Below are 17,737 nucleotides of genomic sequence, written 5' to 3'. Positions count from 1 at the left end.
TTTTTTTTTACAGTTTATTGTTAAGTTGTTTCCTTACTTGGATTTTGCAAAATATACTGCAATGAAATGTACAAATCTTGTTTAAAAAATAAAAAAAATAATTTTCAAGGATGTTGAAGCAGGATGACTCTTATAAAGGAGACTACCATATGCATCTACGCTTAGTACTATGAACATTTTTGCATCTCTCATGTAAAACTAACTTTATTGAGATATAACTTGTATATGATAAAATGTTCCCATTTTAAGTGTTAGGTGTGTGACGAATCTATACAGCCTTGCAACCACCAGCACAGTCAAATTATAGAACATTTTCTGTTACCTTAAAAGTTCCCTTGCACCCTGGCCGGTTTGGCTCAGCGGTTAGAGCCTCAGCCTGTGGTTGAGAGAGACCCGGGTTCGGTTCCCGCTAAGGGCACGTACCTGGGTTGCAGTTTGTCCCTGGCCCTGGTTGGTCGTGCGGGTGGCAGCCACTCGATGTGTCCCTTTTACGTCGATGTTTCTCTCTCTCTCTCTCTCCCTCCCACTCTATCTGAACAAAAAATGGAAAAAATGCCCTCGGGTGAGGATAAAAAAAAAAAAAATTCCCTTGCACCCTCACACTCTTCAGTTCCCCTCCCACCACCAGCCCCAGGCAACCGCTGAGCTGCCTTTGTCACTTTTACATCCTATTGGTGGACAGAGCTGGGAAATTATGTATAAATGTGTGTGTATATAGATTTGTATATCTATATCTGTATCTATATAATCTATATATCTCTATAACTATACATATCTACATCTAAATAAAGATATAGAACTATATCAGAAATAAATATAGATATGTATCCTATGTGTGTATATATATGTATGTAGGTACATATATGTATCTATGATATGTATAGACATGTCTATATCTATAGTATACACGTCTATATTTATTTCTATAAATAACTATACATTTATACTTATACCTCTAATTGTAATCCAATATCATAGGTTTGTTCTTTTTCCCCTAAGCTTTTCTCTTGCCATGTGAGAAAACCTGCCTTCTGTTAACCTCAATATATTTACTTATTTGCTCAGTTACCTTCTATATAAAAAAAATCTGGCTGCAATTCACTACATTTTTGCTCCAGGCCATGCTGACTCCCCTCTGCCCAGCAGCCTCTGCCCAGCCCAGGGGCCAGGGAAAAGAATGAAAAAGAAGGGAGAGGGAGGAAGGTCCTGTTAATGAATTTAGGCTGAATTATTCCATTGGATAAAAAAAAATTAAAAACCCGAAGGGAGGAGGGTGCCATATGGAATTTTAAACTTGAGAATAGTCCATTTTGTTAATACCTTAAAAAAAAATTGTTTCTGATTTCATGTCACAAGCTAAGTTCATAAAAATGTTTTTTTGTAGTACTTTTTACATCTTTTATCTTACTTTTGACATTTTCATTTTTAGTTCATCTGAGATTTATTTGGGGTTATTGTAGGATCTAATTATATTTTATTTTTCCAAATGGATTATTCCACCATTAATACTGATTTTAAATGCTGCCTCCACTGGATCTTGTTTTACATTGTTCTGTTCTGTCTCCTGATGTTCCATTTACCGGTTTGTTTCTCTCATTACATGCCTCTTAGTGGGGCACTGTGATAGTAACTCACTGGGTGATTGTGAGCACGAAATGAGAAATGCATATAAAATGATTAGTGCTCACCATCTAGTGTAGTCACCACGTACGTATTAGCCACTGTTAAATTAGCCAAAAAGGAATCCGTTAGTAGAGAGTAAATTGCAAAAAAAGGTAAAATGTGTAGTTAGAACTTCTGGCATCTATTTATTCCCATACAAATTTAGACCTAATTTTTATATTGTGCTTATAGAATGGGAACAGAGCTGATATTCGTTATGTATAGATACATTATATTAAGAAATGCAGCCAGGAGTAGATGACATTTAGTTATTTAGAATTATAGGTGTTCTAGATTACAGCCTCTTTATGGGCAGAGACTATGTTTTATTTCATTTAACAGGTAGTTATTGAGCACCTCAATGTATTAGGCACTGAGCATAGAACAAATATATATTTTTGTTTTTAGCTGTCTTCTACTGATGTGGAAATATTTTTATCAGAACTGTATGCATTCACTGAGAAATTTTCATAAACATTTGGATGGGATGATGAGAATCGTTGAATAGTGTTTTTATGTTAGCTTCCTATGAATTATATTTCAAAGTACTTATTTGTCCCCTCATCCCCTTCCCTCAAATCTTTGTATGATGCCACTCACATATAAGGCAAAGGGCCACATTTTTGGAATGCTTCTTTTGTATTTTTTGTGCTTCGCAAGATGTTAATTCTGTATTCCACGTCGAATCCTGAATGGGGAATGCACACATACCGCTTATTAACAAAAAGATGGTAGTTTCAGAACCTCATGCCAATATTGTTTTCTCTGAATGCTTCCTCTAGTTCTGTGACTAAAGTCATGTAGTTCATTTGTATTTTTATAAGATCAAATTAATGCATTTTAAAATTCAGGCATCTGTTCTCTATATGTTCCACACCTGCGACAAGATGGTTTTAACCATTCACTTATAAAAGAGAAACACATTGTCAGGGGGCACTCCAGCTTTGAAGCACACGTTCTATTTTTTGCTGGGTAACCATGTGAAAAATACCAATTACTGCCACTCTGAGAAGAATGAAGTTACTTGTAAACCTAGTATCCATACCAAGAAGGCCCTCTAAATCAAAACCATACTGAGATGCAATAGACCAAATCTGTATAACATAAACCTTTCAAGATCATTGTTGCTAAAAAATCATCTGTGATTTGGGAAGGCAGCTCTAACAAAACAGTGTTGTTACAAATAAGGAAAGTGAGACCCCGGGCAGCTGGTCCACAAACAGGAATCACCGAGACGCCATGCAACCCGAAGACCTCAGTGCGGAATCGGAGTCCGCGTCAGGGGACTGTCGCAGGCCATGTTTCTAGTCTATTTAAAAATAATAATTAATTTTCCCCCCATTGACCCCCTTCACCCTGCTCCGCCCCCCTGCCCTCACCCCCACCCCAGGCCTTCACTGCACTATTGTCTATGTCCATGGGGTACGCGTATAATTTCTTGGTTAATCCCTTCCCACCCCCCCTTCCCATATGAAGTATTTTGACATGTGAAACTGTGGAATTTCCAGAAATTAAGAACATGCGTAAAAGCACCATTTCTGTTGGAATGAAAATTGTGACACTCAATGTAGTATGTCAAGTGCATCTCAATAAAGCTGGAAACATTGTTTAAAATCATGAGCATTTCCGATCTTGAGGAGAGTAATCTATTTTTTTATTTTATTTTATTTTTTTTTTTATCCTCACCCAAGGACATTTTTGCATTTATCCTTAGATAGAGTGAGTGAGCGGGAGAAAGGGAGGAAGAGAGAGAGAGAAACATCGATGTGAGAGAGACACATTGACTGGTCGCCACCCACACGACCCCAACCAGGGCTGGAGACAAACTGCAACCGAGGTACGTGCCCTTAGCGGGAACTGAACCCAGGACCCTCTGGTCCGTGGGCCGACGCTCTGACTGCTGAGCCAAACCGACTGGGGTGAGGAGAGTAATCTAGATTCGGATACCGCGCCTGTTAAGGAAGAGCGTGTATTCCAGCATCGCTGTCACTGTTAGAAACTGTCTCGGGCGGGAAGAGGCAGCAGGAGTGTTGCTAGAAGGACTTAGAGGTGGTTTGGTCCCAGCTCTGTTGCTAGTCTACTGAACAGTATACTTAGTCTTTCTGTGCCCCAGTTTCTTGAGCTGTGAAACGTATAAGAAAGGTCTTATACATTTAAGATGTGTGAGCTTGAAGTAAATACATGAAAAATGTTCAGTATATTATTAGCACACGAGCAACACGTAGTAAATGTCGGCGGTCAAGTTCAATGTAAGTGGACATTCACCCCTTGTGCGCTTTCTCTACTCCTCTCCTCACTCTTAGTTTTTCCCTTTTCCCTTTAGTTTTCTAATCTTACCACTTCCTTTTATTCCACTCTCTCCCTTGTTTACTCTTTCTCCTTTAGCTGTCTGTTTTTCTCCCACTTCACCCCAAGTTTTTATTAGCTTTTAACATTTCCCAATTACTATTATTTTGTTTGGCAGGCCCAGCGGCCATTCTTGCCTCTTCCCTTCATAGGCCTAGTTCTCTGCCTCAGGGCCTTTTTTTGGTGTTGTTCATCCTCATCTGAAGATACTTTTCCCTTTTTTTTTTTTTTTTTTTAGATAGGAAGGGAGTGGAGACCGGGGGGTGGGGAGGGAGGGAGAAATGTCAGTGTGAGAGACACATCGATTGGTTGCCTCCCACATGACTCTGACCAGGGCGGGGACCAAACCTGCAACCCAGATATGTGCCCTTGACTGGGAATTGAACCCGAGACCCTTGGGTCCGTGAGTCAGTGCTGAGCCAAACCAGCCGAGGCTCTGGCTTGGGGCCTCTTAACCTGAGATCTTTGAATCCTCTTCAGAAGCCTTAAGAACCCCTGAAATTGTATACGGAACTTTATAACGATGTATTTTCTTGAGGGAAAGTTTCCTAAGTTCTTTACCTGGTTTCAGGGGATTTCATGCGTTCTCCAGGGATAAGAACCCCTATCAATGGGATGTAACTACCCCACCCCCACCCCATGATGAATTGTTGGGCTTTTTTGCCAGTTGCCTCATTAGTACAAGGGGACCTCCTTATACATGAGAAGATGCTCACCGCTCTACTCTCTACACTCAGAGAGCATATGGGATTTTGTAGCATAGTGTTATAAAGGAATTGAGTTCCCAGGTCATTCATTAACTGTTGCAGTTCTGTGTTGTGCTCTAATATTTGAGTGCAACAGCTTTGTTTTGCAAAATGTTAGTAATTTCAGAGAAACAACATTATGCATTCCATATGGCCACCTCAATTTAAAACTAAGTAGATATTTCTCATTTTAATTTTTTTCCATTTCTGTATGATACACCCAGGCCAACTTGGAAACAACGCATTCGATATTTTAGAAACCAATTGTCTAGTGAAAAAACAAATGTATTTGGAATGAGTTATAAATTCATTAGAAAACATTCCAGATTGACAGCATTTTGGGTTGCTTTTAAGCCTTTGAAGGCAGGCACGTCAACAATAACAGAAGTAATGTAGACTTTTGGTATATATTTTTTTCAAATTGGCCCAAAGAGTCAAAGTTGTTTTCTTAACTAAAATCATCCTTCACATGAGTCGTCATGACAGCCTGAAAAATTTAAAACTCCTCTAGGAAAAGGAGATACCCAAGTAACACATTCTTCACGCATCCTATCGTGTGAAAGTCTAGAGAAGAAAAATATTCCTTCTTTCATCTCTGCACTGATAATTCTGACCTCAAAAATAAAGGCTCATTTTCAAGGGCCTGGATTCCATTGGGGTGTGAGGGAGCGAAATTAACAAACACAATCCCCTTCCCCTAATCACACACACACACTTTAAAACAATAGTGGCAATCAATCTGCTTGCTTGGTGTGCACAGCTTAGCCAACACAGTGCCGTACATATTTATCACACACACGCATAGATATATATACACACATATGTGTCTATATACATACACATGCATATAAATATATAGTGTGTGTGTTCATATACAAATAGTGGTGGGTGCAGCAAAGATGTGAATAGGACCCGAGGAAGAGTCCCTTTGGCTCTAGACCTCCATCTACAATTATTTGGTGGAAAAAATAGCATCCTTCTTTTAGTCATAATTAATCTGTTTTCTGTGCTTTAATAACAAAGTCGGTGGCAGACCATGATCTGTGGCTGTTCCAAAAAGAAGGAGCTTTAGTCGCGCAAAGATGTTTGCACCTTGACGTGTAAAGCGTGCACTGGGAGGGAATGCATGGGGTGAAGGTGCAGGAGATGCTAGCCACAGCCCATGCAGGGGTCACCCGGAAGCACTCTGTTCTTCATAACTGTGTCCCTGACTCAGCAAGCCTGAATCTTAGGAGCCAGGCCCTAGCGCCCCTGTCTTGGAGATCACCCTGAACTCTAAGAGTACAGTGTGAACATGACCCATCTAGGCTGACCCTTTCGTTTCTCAGGTGATGAAATGGAGCGCTTCAGTGTCCGCATTTCAGCTGATTAGAGAAGCATCCTGTGGTGGACCCTAAATATATCTGACTCAGTGTTTACCTTTAAAAAAAAAATTGTATTTGGTTAATATCATGCCTACCCAGAAGACTGCTTTGAAACCTGAGTGATAAGGAGGTAAATGGGGATACCTAGCTGCTTGTGATGAACAAGATATGGGGGAGTAGGAAGGTGGCTTCTCTAGAGCAGAAGCAATTCTGTTTGTGTCCTGGAGACTGAGGCGGTTTAGTCCAAACCACTTTCAAATGTGTCTAGGGAGCTTTAGGAGCCTGTTGGGGAACCCTCAGGGCTGCTTTGGGTATAGGTTTTCAAAGAAGGGAGGGGTCTCTGCCCACCCCTCTTTCCCTTAATGAGGGAGCTACTATTAGATACAAAGCAAAAAAAAAAAACAACAACAAAAACACAGAACTTGAAAACAGTGAATGGCTTCTTGCCTCTGTGTTGTCGAACCTTCCGGAGTAAGAATGTTTATGCACAGTCTGGACGGTTTCCCTGTGTAGGACGAGGAACCTCATCAGGACCTTCTCACCCTGGCTCCCCTATTCTTTTCTCCTTCTGCCATCCCTCCTCTACCCCTCTCCTTGCAGGAAGGAAAGTGGGGGAAAGAAATAGAACCCGAGTTCTGGCCTGGTGGCTCAGTCCATTGGAGCATCATCCTGTACACCGAAAGGTTTCGGGTTCAATCCCTGGTCGGGACGCCTATGGGTAGCAGCCAATTGATGTTTCTCTCTCACATCGATGTTTCTTTCTCTCCCCCTTCCTCTCTCTCTAAAATCAATAAGCATATCCTCGGGTGAGGATTAAAAAAAAAAAGAAAGAAAAGAAATAGAACATGAGTTCACACCATGGGAATTATAGGAGACCTATTAGCAATGACAGATTTAAGCAATTAGTTAATATTCAAAAGCCCTGAAAGTTATGTTTTTAAATTTTCTAACCCAATGGAAAACTACATTATCCTCATTAAGAAGAATATAAATGTAAGTAACCAACACACCGAACTATTTAGAAAGCAACATATTTCAGCCAATAATGAGTCCTAACCTTTAGGGGATTAGCACGTGGAAATCGTTACCATGTGCCAGCAGATAGAAACATGCCACCATACTTCTTAGGTCAAGGACTGAGTCTCCATTATACCAGGGCATTCTCATTTTCGCCGTTAATCTCATTTACTTGCTAAGTGCTTTGCATGCTTAATGGGACAAAATGTAAAGAGATGACTGACTGGTTAGTGTGAAATGTTTATTTCAAAACACCTTTTTCTCCCTACCTTTTGAGGAATTTCTGACCATTTCAAATGTTGCATACCGTTGAGAGTAACCTAATTTTTAAGCTACAAAGGTATGTGATTTGAAGGCTTCCGACCTAATGAGACTGGAATTTTTCTCCAATTATAGACGAGGCAAACCATCCTTCTCCAATTTCCAAAAAGAATGCAGTTGCTTGCAAGAGGTCTAAACGAAGGGGACGTTTAATATTTTGAAAAATATGTCCTGGGGGTGGGGGGGAGACTCTGCTCTTCAAAAAGATATTAAATTATTTAGCTTGGCAGCTCCAGGAGGTGACTGTACTGAGCCGCATCACCTCCACTGGTTTTTCATTGAGTTCAAGTGGAAAAACGGAGCGCTTTTTCTGACCCGGAGCCTTTACTAGATCTGTCTAAACGCCCGCCTGCTGTCATCTGCGCAGGTACATTCTGCTCCCCGGGGACCCGCATTCGGTCTTCAGACGCCTCGGCAGCCGCAGAGCTGCGGCCCCGCATCCCTCCACCGGGACCCCTTCCGGCCCAGACGAAACTGATAGTTCCCGGCCCGTGGCTGCCACTCAGGACTAATCCAGGTAGGGCCGCTTCCTGTTTTTAATTTTCATGCTCAGAACTGAAAGGCAGCATTTGCCCTTTTCCCATGAGAAGCCAGTGATAATGTGTCCGAACGCAGCAACTGGAGCCGCTGGCCTTGCAGACCGGCATACCCGGGCTTTGTCTCCGGGCCTCGCAGATAGGAGCTTGATGACAGATGCGACGCAGTGGAGGACAGCCGTGTAATAGGGCATTAAGGGAAAAGAAGGCTGTATTAGGGGTTTGCCATAAGAGTTTCAAGTTGGTGGCATGGAGAGCCACTGTTTCCTACGACAAAAGATCCATTAGTGCCACTTGCCATTTTGGGTCAAAATGTTTACGTGCATGGACAATATGTTTTTATGTTTATTATATTTTTTGTTATAAAAATAATGCAACAAGACGGGGATGTCCTCAAGGGTAGGAATCTGTCCTATTCATCTTTGGAAATGTCTGACAAATAGTAAAATCTTAACTGGTAACTGAATGGCCACGTTTATGAATGAAGGGACTATCATGTTTGTTTGTAACTTTTAATACTGATATAATTTCAAGCTTAAAGAAGAGCTACATAATCAGTACAAGGAAATTTCCTGTATTTATACTGTGGACTGAGATTTACCAATTGCTTAGTAAGTTTTACATTTTTTGTATATGCATAATGGCTTCCGGAGCCATTTGACAATAAGTTGCCAATGTTTGCCCATTCACCGCAGTATGTATTTCCTAAGAACATTCTCTTATAATAAAATACAGTACACTCATCAAAATCTGGAAATTTAACCTTGACATAATACCATTTTCTAGTCCATATACAAATTTGTCCATTGTCTCAATAATATCATTTGTAGCTATTTTTTTCTCAGCCCAGTGTTCAGTCCAGGATCACACATCCCACATAATTTTCATGTCTAATTACCTTCATTTAATCTAGAATATGTCTTTAGCTTTTCTTTTTCTTTCTTGACCTTAACATATTTTGAAGAGTGGAGGTCAGTTACCTTGTAGAAGAGCCCTCAGTTTGGGTTTGTCTGATGATTAGTCTGTCATTGGAAGGAAAGCCATACCCTTCTCAGTAGATCCTATCAGTAGGCACAGGATATCGGTGCACGAGTATTACCGACTTTTCACTTGGTTAAATCATGTCCACCAGGTTTCTCCACTGTAAAGTGACTGTTTGTCCTTTGCAGTTAACATGTCATTTGTGGGGGATGCTGTGAAACTGTAACTATCTTGTTTCTCGTTGAATTTTCACCCCCGAGTTGTAACACTCATCTTCCGGTTCTTCCACGATTATTAGTTGAATTACGTTTGAAGGAAGAGCTTCCCTTTTTTCTTGTCTTAATTTTTCATTTGTATTCATTTGAACTCATAGTTTCTTATTTTATTCAAGGAATTATATTCCAGCCCTGGCCGGTTTGAGCGTCGGCCTGCGGTCTGGAGAGACCCGGGTTCGGTTCCCGCTAAGGGCACGTACCTCGGTTGCAGTTTGTCCCCGGCCCTGATTGGGTGGTGTGGGTGGCGACCACTCGATATGTTCCTTTCGCATCGATGTTTCTCTCTCTCTCTCTCTCCCTCCCACTCTATCTGAGCAAAATATCAAAAAATGTCCTCGGGTGAGGATAAAAATTACAAAACAAGGAATTATATTCCAGTCTGTCAGTTGTCTTGACTCTCGAATTAGTCTCGATTTGTCCTGTGGGAGCCTCTACAAACTGCTCCTCTGTCCTTTTGATAGATTTTCATCCTTCTTTGAGAATCTCTTACTTTCCAGTGTAACAAGATGTTCTAGGTCCTTCCTTGCCCCAGCCCTGGACTCTCGGGCTCAGCCTATAAGAGTCCTGATTCCTTTTCGCCGTGAAGGATATTTAAAATCAAGATCTGGGTGCTTGGTGTGCTCATTGTCCCTAATGTGTCTTTAGTTCTATATGCTCTCAGGCCTCAGATCTCTCAGACTGAGCTAGGAAGTGTGTGTGTGTGTGTGTGTGTGTGTCTGTGTCTAAGTTTATGCCTATGTCTAAGTGTAAGTTAAAGTTCTGTATCTAAATGAAGATTTCATAGGAGCGACTACATTTCAAATCCAGCACTCCAGGGTTCATTCCAGTCTTTCTCCACGTTACAACAATGCAAAACTTGGCTTTACGATACCATTTTATATCCCTAGTATTTTGTCCAAGCCTTGGCATTAAGTGATAAATACATGTTTTCAGGATTTAAATGACTGAATGAGCAAATAAAATAGTCATGATGTCATCTGTAAAGCTCTGCACTGTGTGACCAATGCCGAGTATGACTTAGATGCTGAATAAAACTTTGCTGAGCAAATGGTTCCCTTCTCTCCAGTATCTTCATTTTTCACTTTCGAACCAGATGAAACATGACTCCCTGTGAGTACTCTTGGTTTTTTTTTAACCATTTAACGCATGAATCCAGATAAATTACTCAGTGAATATGAACAGTCTTTTTTTTTTTTTTTCCAGTGAGAAAAAGTTATAAGGAAAAATACATTTGCAATCTAAGAAAAATAGTTCCTTTGTTTTGTTCAGAAAAACCCCTGGCCATGGGCAGCACCGCTGAGAAAGTTTCAGGACTTCTAATTAGGAAGATTGGAGCTCGCGGGGTTTGTCTGGCACATTTTTCACGTTTGTCAGCTCTGGCGACGTGAAATATGTTCTTCATCTGAATTCTCTTCCTATACCCCCTGCTGCCAAGGCAAAAAGAATTCCCACTTCCCTGCTGCTTATTATTAAGCTGCTATAAACCAGGATGCTTGAAGATAACTTATGAGCCAGAGACTAGAAATTTCTGATAACCTTAAGACTCATTGCCAAATTATATTAGTAACTTTGTGAGTAATCTGGAGAAAGCAGTAGGGTTTCACCCACCTATGCCCTTCAAGGTTATAGATTTACAATTCTGGACAGCCATTAATGATGTTACTTCTTGAAGTGGATATTCCCCCCTTAAACCTCAGGAAATGTGGTCTATTTTTCTCTCTGATGTAATTAAAATAAATAGCTTCTTGCTCATAAACTCTTAGTTTATCTCTAGAAACTTGCTTAAAAATGACTCTATTCCCTTAGTTTTGCTTTTTCTATTTACCTGCAGTGTGTTAAATACAGCATATGCATTGTAACTCCTAATAGAGAATTCAAAGAGACAAAGCCTTACGTTCAATAAGACTTTTCCACAAAATTGGCTTGGAATTAATTTTTGTTTGAAAGAAGTTTTCCTGCAGCATAGCTTCTTTAACCCTTTATAAAAACATTTAAAATATTTCCCCCATGTTTATAAAGAGAGTACCAGGCTTTTGCATCTTCTAAAACGAATAGAAAATTCAAGACATTTAAAGCAAAAACTAAAAAAGTATCTCTTTACATAAATCATCCTCTTTTCCATGATTAAATTTTTGAAAGCCAAGTTTTATGGCTTCATATCTTTTAAGTATAGACATATAAAGCTAAAACCCCCAAACTGTTGCTTAAAAAATACTATGGGAGTGGTTGGTGGTGCTGCCGTATCACATTCCAGGCTGCCTGTTGGTTTTGTTGCTCCAGCATCAGCCTAGTATGACTGATTTTTCACACACACACACACACACACACACTCACACACACACACACACACACACAATTAACTATTAGAAGCAGGTATACATACCAGTTTTTTAAAAATGTCTGTACTTTTAGCTAAAGTTTTGTTTTTGTTTCTGTTTGAATGTTCGCTTATGGTCCCTCTGTTGTGTTTTATCATAAACACAGTATGTTCTTTGAGGAGTGCGGACATCTAGGAACATAACCACATGAAATGTAGTAATTCTTTATATATATTTATATATGATATGTTTATATATCGTTGAATCAGCATTCAACTATGTTGTTTAATTTGTTATAGAAAGCATCTATCACTTGTTATTAAAGAGATATAATAAATAGAAATTCAAGTCAATCTGTAGCTTTGTGTATTTGTGGTTCTTTTTTAAGGAACTTAAAACTGAAGTCAGGTAATAGAATTTTTCATAGAAGAAAAATATAGATTGTCTGATTACTAGCTGGCTCAACTCTAGTAGTTTCTAATACCTTCAAATTTTTCAGTGGTAACATCTATACAGAAAGGAACATCTTGAAGGTAATTTTTAGATGTGGTTTCCTTAAGATCAAACTTTTCAAATGCTCATATTGATCCACATAATGTTAAGCATTTTTCATTCTGTTTTATTTCAGAAATTTTTTATATTTAGCAATAAATTGATTAAGCTAGTATATTCACCAATGAAAGATGAATATTGTTTCCATGTGAAACCAAGGCTAATAAATTTTCATAAATGCCTTTGATTTAATTAAAACCCAAACCTTCTTTTTGCCAAGAAATGAATTGCTTAGTGTAATTACAGTTTTCTTTTTTTAAGGGAATGGAATGAATTCTCTGCATTTTGTGATTTTTTTCATAAGTCTAAGGCTCTGAGCCTTCAGGAACTCTAAATAAGTGTAAATGCCCTTGTAATTTTCCAACATTAGGGGTGCCTCAGGCCCCAAGAGGTTGTTTGTTTTAAATCACAGGTACTAATAAAAGAAAAATATTTCTGAATATAAATATTTACTGGGAGTTTCTTAATCATTGGTTTCACATAACACTAACAAAGCAATTCTTCACATAAAATATAAAAAATAAATCAATTTAAAACATAAAAAAAAGCCAGTAACAATTTGAGTGTATTTGGGATTGAGAAAACAAAATACTTACTAACCCTTTTCTTAGTTCAAGTCTATGTGTTATATATAATCATTTGCTCTTGTAGCAAGCTTTTATTTCTTCATTAAAGTAGCACCAAATTAATAACTTTTAAAGAACCTGAGTGTGTAAACAAGACCTGATTCAAGCACTACATCTTAACGAGGGGATTCTTCTCTCCCAGGAGCTAGTAAAGCTTGCAGAAACCATGACCATCTGATCTAAAATGATGATTTTAAGGATTAACTGATACAGGCTAGAAAAGAAAATACATCACACGATGAAACAACTCTAAAGAGAAATAGAGGGATCTCATCTTTTCCTTGATCTCCGCATTTTGAGAGATGTAACTTACAGATAGCTAAATTTACGTAGTAGCTTTTCTTTTTTCTTTTTTTTTTTTTAATCCTCATCCGAGGACATTTTTCCATTTTTTGCACAGACAGAGTGGGAGGGAGAGAGAGGAAGAGAGAGAGAGAGGGAAACATCGATGTGAAAGGGACACATCGAGTGGCCGCCACCCGCACGACCAACCAGGGCCGGGGACAAACTGCAACCGAGGCACATGCCCTTAGCGGGAACCGAACCCGGGTCTCTACGGACCGCAGGCAGACGCTCTAACCGCTGAGCCAAACCGGCCAGGGCCGTAGTAGCTTTTCAAATGAAACTTAAAGTTAACCCTTCATGAAGAATTCTGATACCTACTGTTATGGCTGTAAATGAAAATTAAATGATAATCATGTCAAAGGAAATCATTACATTAGTTTACTAATTTTTGGAGGGGGTCAAGTCAAGAGAGACAATGAGAGAACTTTTGAGGCTTATAATGGGATGGGGCTGGTGGGTCATTTATTTAGTTTGAATCTTACATTCATGGAGGGTCTTAAATGTAAATTTTTTTTTTTCTTTTTCTTTTTTTTTGTGGTACGTGTCCCTAGCGGGAACTGAAGCCAGGACTCTCTGGTCCGCAGGTCAATGCTCAACCGCTGAGCCAAACTGGCCAGGGCTTAAATGTAAATTTTTAATATTATCCCCAATCAAGGTTGTTTATATAGTTGTATGTTTGTTTGTTTTTTCCTCTGTGTTAAAAACATTAAACTATAAAATGTACTATAAATTATTTTAACTATTTTGACTCTTTTTTCTGCCCTGCCCTGCCCTGCGTGGTCAAGAGATGTTCCAGCCACCTCCACTCTTTTTAGGCTCCTACTATAAAGAAAAGGGAAGGGAAGGGAAGGGAAGGGAAGGGAAGGGAAGGGAAGGGAAGGGAAGGGAAGGGAAGGGAAGGGAAGGGAAGGGAAGGAGGGGAGGGGAGGGGAGGGGAGGGGAGGGGAGGGGAGGGGAGGGGAGGGGAGGGAATAGCATCAGGAACTATTCATTAGATGCCTGCTGTAATGAATGAAAAATAAAAGAGTTTTGGGTCTCGCTATTGCATTTGAAGATATGTATATGCTTCTAAAGTTTGCCTGGAAGAAAAAATATGTGAAAATATCCAGGCACATTCTGAAAAGGAGAGTTACTAAGGGAAACTTGATTTATCAGATAGCAAAATTGGATAACAGACCTACCTCTTAGGGTTGTCATGAGGATGAAAAGGTATTGTTTATTTCAAATTCTTGGAATAGCGTCTGACATAGAACAAATCTTTCTTTTTTTATGAGCATGCAGTATTTTTTCTTTATTCAGAATGGGAAGATATTTCTAGCAGTCTCCACACAAATGTTGCTTTCTATTTTATTGGTCAAAATTGGGCCACAAATGCCTGGCCGGGGTGGCTCAGTGATTGAGCATTGACCCATGAACCAAGAAGTCGCCAGTTTGATTCCTGGTCAGGGCACATGCCCAGGTTGTGGGCCCAGTCCCCAGTGGGGGGCGTGCAGGAGGTGGCCAATCGATGTTCTCTCTCATCGATGTTTCTATCTCTCTCTCCCCCTCTCTTCCACTCTCTCTAAAAAATCAATAAAGAAAAAAAAAAATTGGGCCACAAGTCCACATCATTGTTCCTAAGCCCTTTCAGTGGACAAAGCTAGGAAATACACGGATCATGCTAACACATCTACACACCCATATATATATATATTTGTTTCAGTATCTATCCATCTGTCTGTCATCTACCTAAAATACCGTGAGTTCTTACCTCTGGCTCAAATACAACAGGACAGGGTTCTTTCTACCATTTCTCCTTTTCTTATTTGTTACTTTCCTCTCCAGCCTGAGAGAAAGGAGCTGGCTCTCATTGTCTAGAACATGTTTACTTGTTTGTTTGAACCTAGTAGACATGCAAAGCAGTGGTTCCAACTGAAGGCAGTTTTGTCTCCCAGGGGACCCTTTTGTCGATGTCTGGAGATGTTTTTGGTTGTCCTACAGAGCACATGACAGCCTTCACAAGAAAGAGTTATGTGGTCCTAAGTGTTGGTAGCAAGGTTAAGAAACCTTGGCGCCGAGATTGCATGTTCCCCCATGACAAGTAAGTGTGCCAACTCGAGTATATTATTAGTGTACAGTTTTTTCTTTAGTCTTAGAGTATTCCGGCCAAACAGTGTTAGCCCACGTTTATTAGGGTTAGTTCTTTCCGTCTCCACCCTTTCAATACGCTTATGTTATTTATGATGCAGTCAGGAACATCTGCTACCGCTTTTATTCAATTTGGGGTTTTATTTGTTTGTTTATTGTGTGAATGTGTGGAACATGACTCTAAGAATCAGAGCAGGACAAAAAGGGACACTTAGAGAAGTGGGAAATTATTTTACAAGTTCTCCAGATGATTCTGATGTTCCCCTGTTTTCAGAACCACTGGGCTAGCTCATGGGCTTTGAAGTGAGACCTGAATTTCACTCCAGTTTCTGTTCAGGTATGTACTGTGGGTAAGTTCCTTCTCCTTGATCTTCTGATGCCTGCTTCTGAGGATTGTTGTGAGGATATCTGGATGTTCATGCAGTGCCAACCCCAGTGGGACCCCCAGTGGGACCCTGGATGATTGCTGCTTTCTTTCTTTCGTGTATTCATTTAGCAATTAGCAATGGTGTTGCTGCTATGTACTGAGGCATCGTACTATTTCCTAACATGGTTCATGCCTCTGAGTAGTTCGCATTATAGAGGGCTTTTAGCAGTTTTACAGAAAATGCAATGACCGTTTCTTACATTCATGTGCAATATAAGAGGTTAAGATAATAATAAATCATGATTTTTGTGGAAGCTTCTCCCTAGAAAGCGTAACCAGTGCAGACTGTGCATATATTGTATGATCTATCATGGAAAAGCATATCTAGAGAAATAGATACTTATGTGTCTCTGACTCTCTCAAATATAAGTTATTTCAGGCTTTTAAAAATGCCTAGATATCAAACCACTGAGGTTGAATTTTCTGGTGGTGAGTGCCTGTGGGCAGGTGTTCAGTGTTCTCAGATAGTGGACATTTCTGCGGTTTTATTGTAGCTGAATGTTTTCAGAAGAGTGCTTCTCTCAATTTTAACGCGTCTGCACATCATCTGGGGATGTCGTTAAAAAGCAGACGCAGAGTCCCCAGGGCTGGAGTGGGGCCCGAGAACCTGCATTTGTAACCAGCTCCCAGTAGGTAAAGCTGGCTGTGGTCACATTCGGAGTGACAAGGTTCATTGCATTGACTGTGACATCATACTTTCTGGCTTTGAATCCCAGTTCTTCATCTGATTAGATCTGAGCCTGTTATGAATGACTGTTTTCACTCTACATACACATGGTACATTAAGGTATCAGCTGCTGACATCACCCCTTCACAGCATATGAACATTTTATTTTTTAATAATTTGTTTCTTTATTGATTTAAAAAAATTTTTTTCTTTGTGGATTTTAGAGAGAGGAAGGGAGAATGAGAGAGAGAGAGAAACATTGATGAGCGAGAACATCGATAGTCCGCCTCCTGCATGCCCCTTACTGGGGATTTGGCCCACAACCGGGGCGTGTGCCCTGACCAGAATCGAACCGGCGACCTCTTGGCGCATGGGTCAACCACTGAGCCACACCAGCCAGGCTCTTTATTGGTTTTAGAGAGAGAGGACAATCAATGAGAGAGAACATTGATTGGCCACCTCCTGCATGTCCCCCACTGGGGATCAAGCCCACAACCGGGACATGTGTCCTGACCAGGAATTGAACCAGCGACCTCTTGGTGCGTGGGTCAGTGCTCAACCACTGAGCCACACCAGCCGGGCAGCATATGAACACTCAGTGCGAGAAGACACACTTTTAACAACTAATAGAAGGAATTGAAAAACCAGTGTCATGATAATGTAGCTAAAGACATCTTCTTTTGTTTGGATCCACATATTATTTGTGGATCCCCAGTGTGACAGCCACTAAAACTAAGTACCTAAATAAACTGAAATGAGAACCAGGCTTGCAAATCATTAAAGGGTTAAATCAGGATTTAAAAAAACACATTATGATCTCCTTATATTAACATATTAATAATTAATAAAATAGTTTTAGTGAAATCATTTTTGAACCATTAACAAATAAATAGAACTTACTTTAATATATTATTTATTTCATCTGTCCTTTTAAAATTTCTAATTTGTATGAGTTTGAATGTACCTAGTTTCATGGTATAGAAATACATTTCTATAATTTACATTCTAAATTGGGGTATGGATTTCTTTGCTCATGAGGGGTGGAAGAAAAAAGTGATTCTAGAGCCAGATGGTACAGAAAAGATGCCTTTCTTTTGAAAAATAATTGGGAGTCGATATTAATAGCTACGGGGAGAAAGAGGTTGTGGAGAAAGACCTTCCATTGTTACCTCTCCAACTCAGATCGCAGAGCTGATACTCAAATTCCTTTTCTGTTTCTCCTGTAAGTTCTTCTGATGCTGAGCGCAGAGAGCTAGGCTGTCGGGAATCTGAATAATGAGAGCTGGAGGGACACCAGAGACAGGGGGCCGAGCAATATTCTGAGGTTTATTTGGTAACACTCCTGACGACAGGAGCAGTAACCACATCTGATAGTCCGCTGTTATTCGGTTCAGGTAGTCATGCATTCAAGAATGTTTATTGAGCAC

General features: G+C 39.9%; 1 protein-coding gene across 1 annotated transcript in view; it reads left to right on the top strand.

Annotated features, from left to right (window-relative positions):
- DISP1 (dispatched RND transporter family member 1) overlaps positions 1-17,737 on the top strand; it is a 138,094-nt gene that overhangs the window by 34,129 nt on the left and 86,228 nt on the right. Inside the window, exons 2-3 of the mRNA XM_036277614.1 lie at positions 7,824-7,973; positions 15,491-15,553. Coding sequence (XP_036133507.1) covers positions 15,508-15,553 — 46 coding nt within the window. The 5' untranslated portion in view covers positions 7,824-7,973; positions 15,491-15,507. The remainder of the gene's footprint in view (positions 1-7,823; positions 7,974-15,490; positions 15,554-17,737) is intronic.

The sequence above is a fragment of the Molossus molossus genome, unplaced genomic scaffold (genome assembly GCF_014108415.1).
Source record: "Molossus molossus isolate mMolMol1 unplaced genomic scaffold, mMolMol1.p scaffold_m16_p_23, whole genome shotgun sequence".
Lineage (NCBI taxonomy): Eukaryota > Metazoa > Chordata > Mammalia > Chiroptera > Molossidae > Molossus > Molossus molossus.
This window is presented reverse-complemented; position numbering and strand designations above follow the sequence as displayed.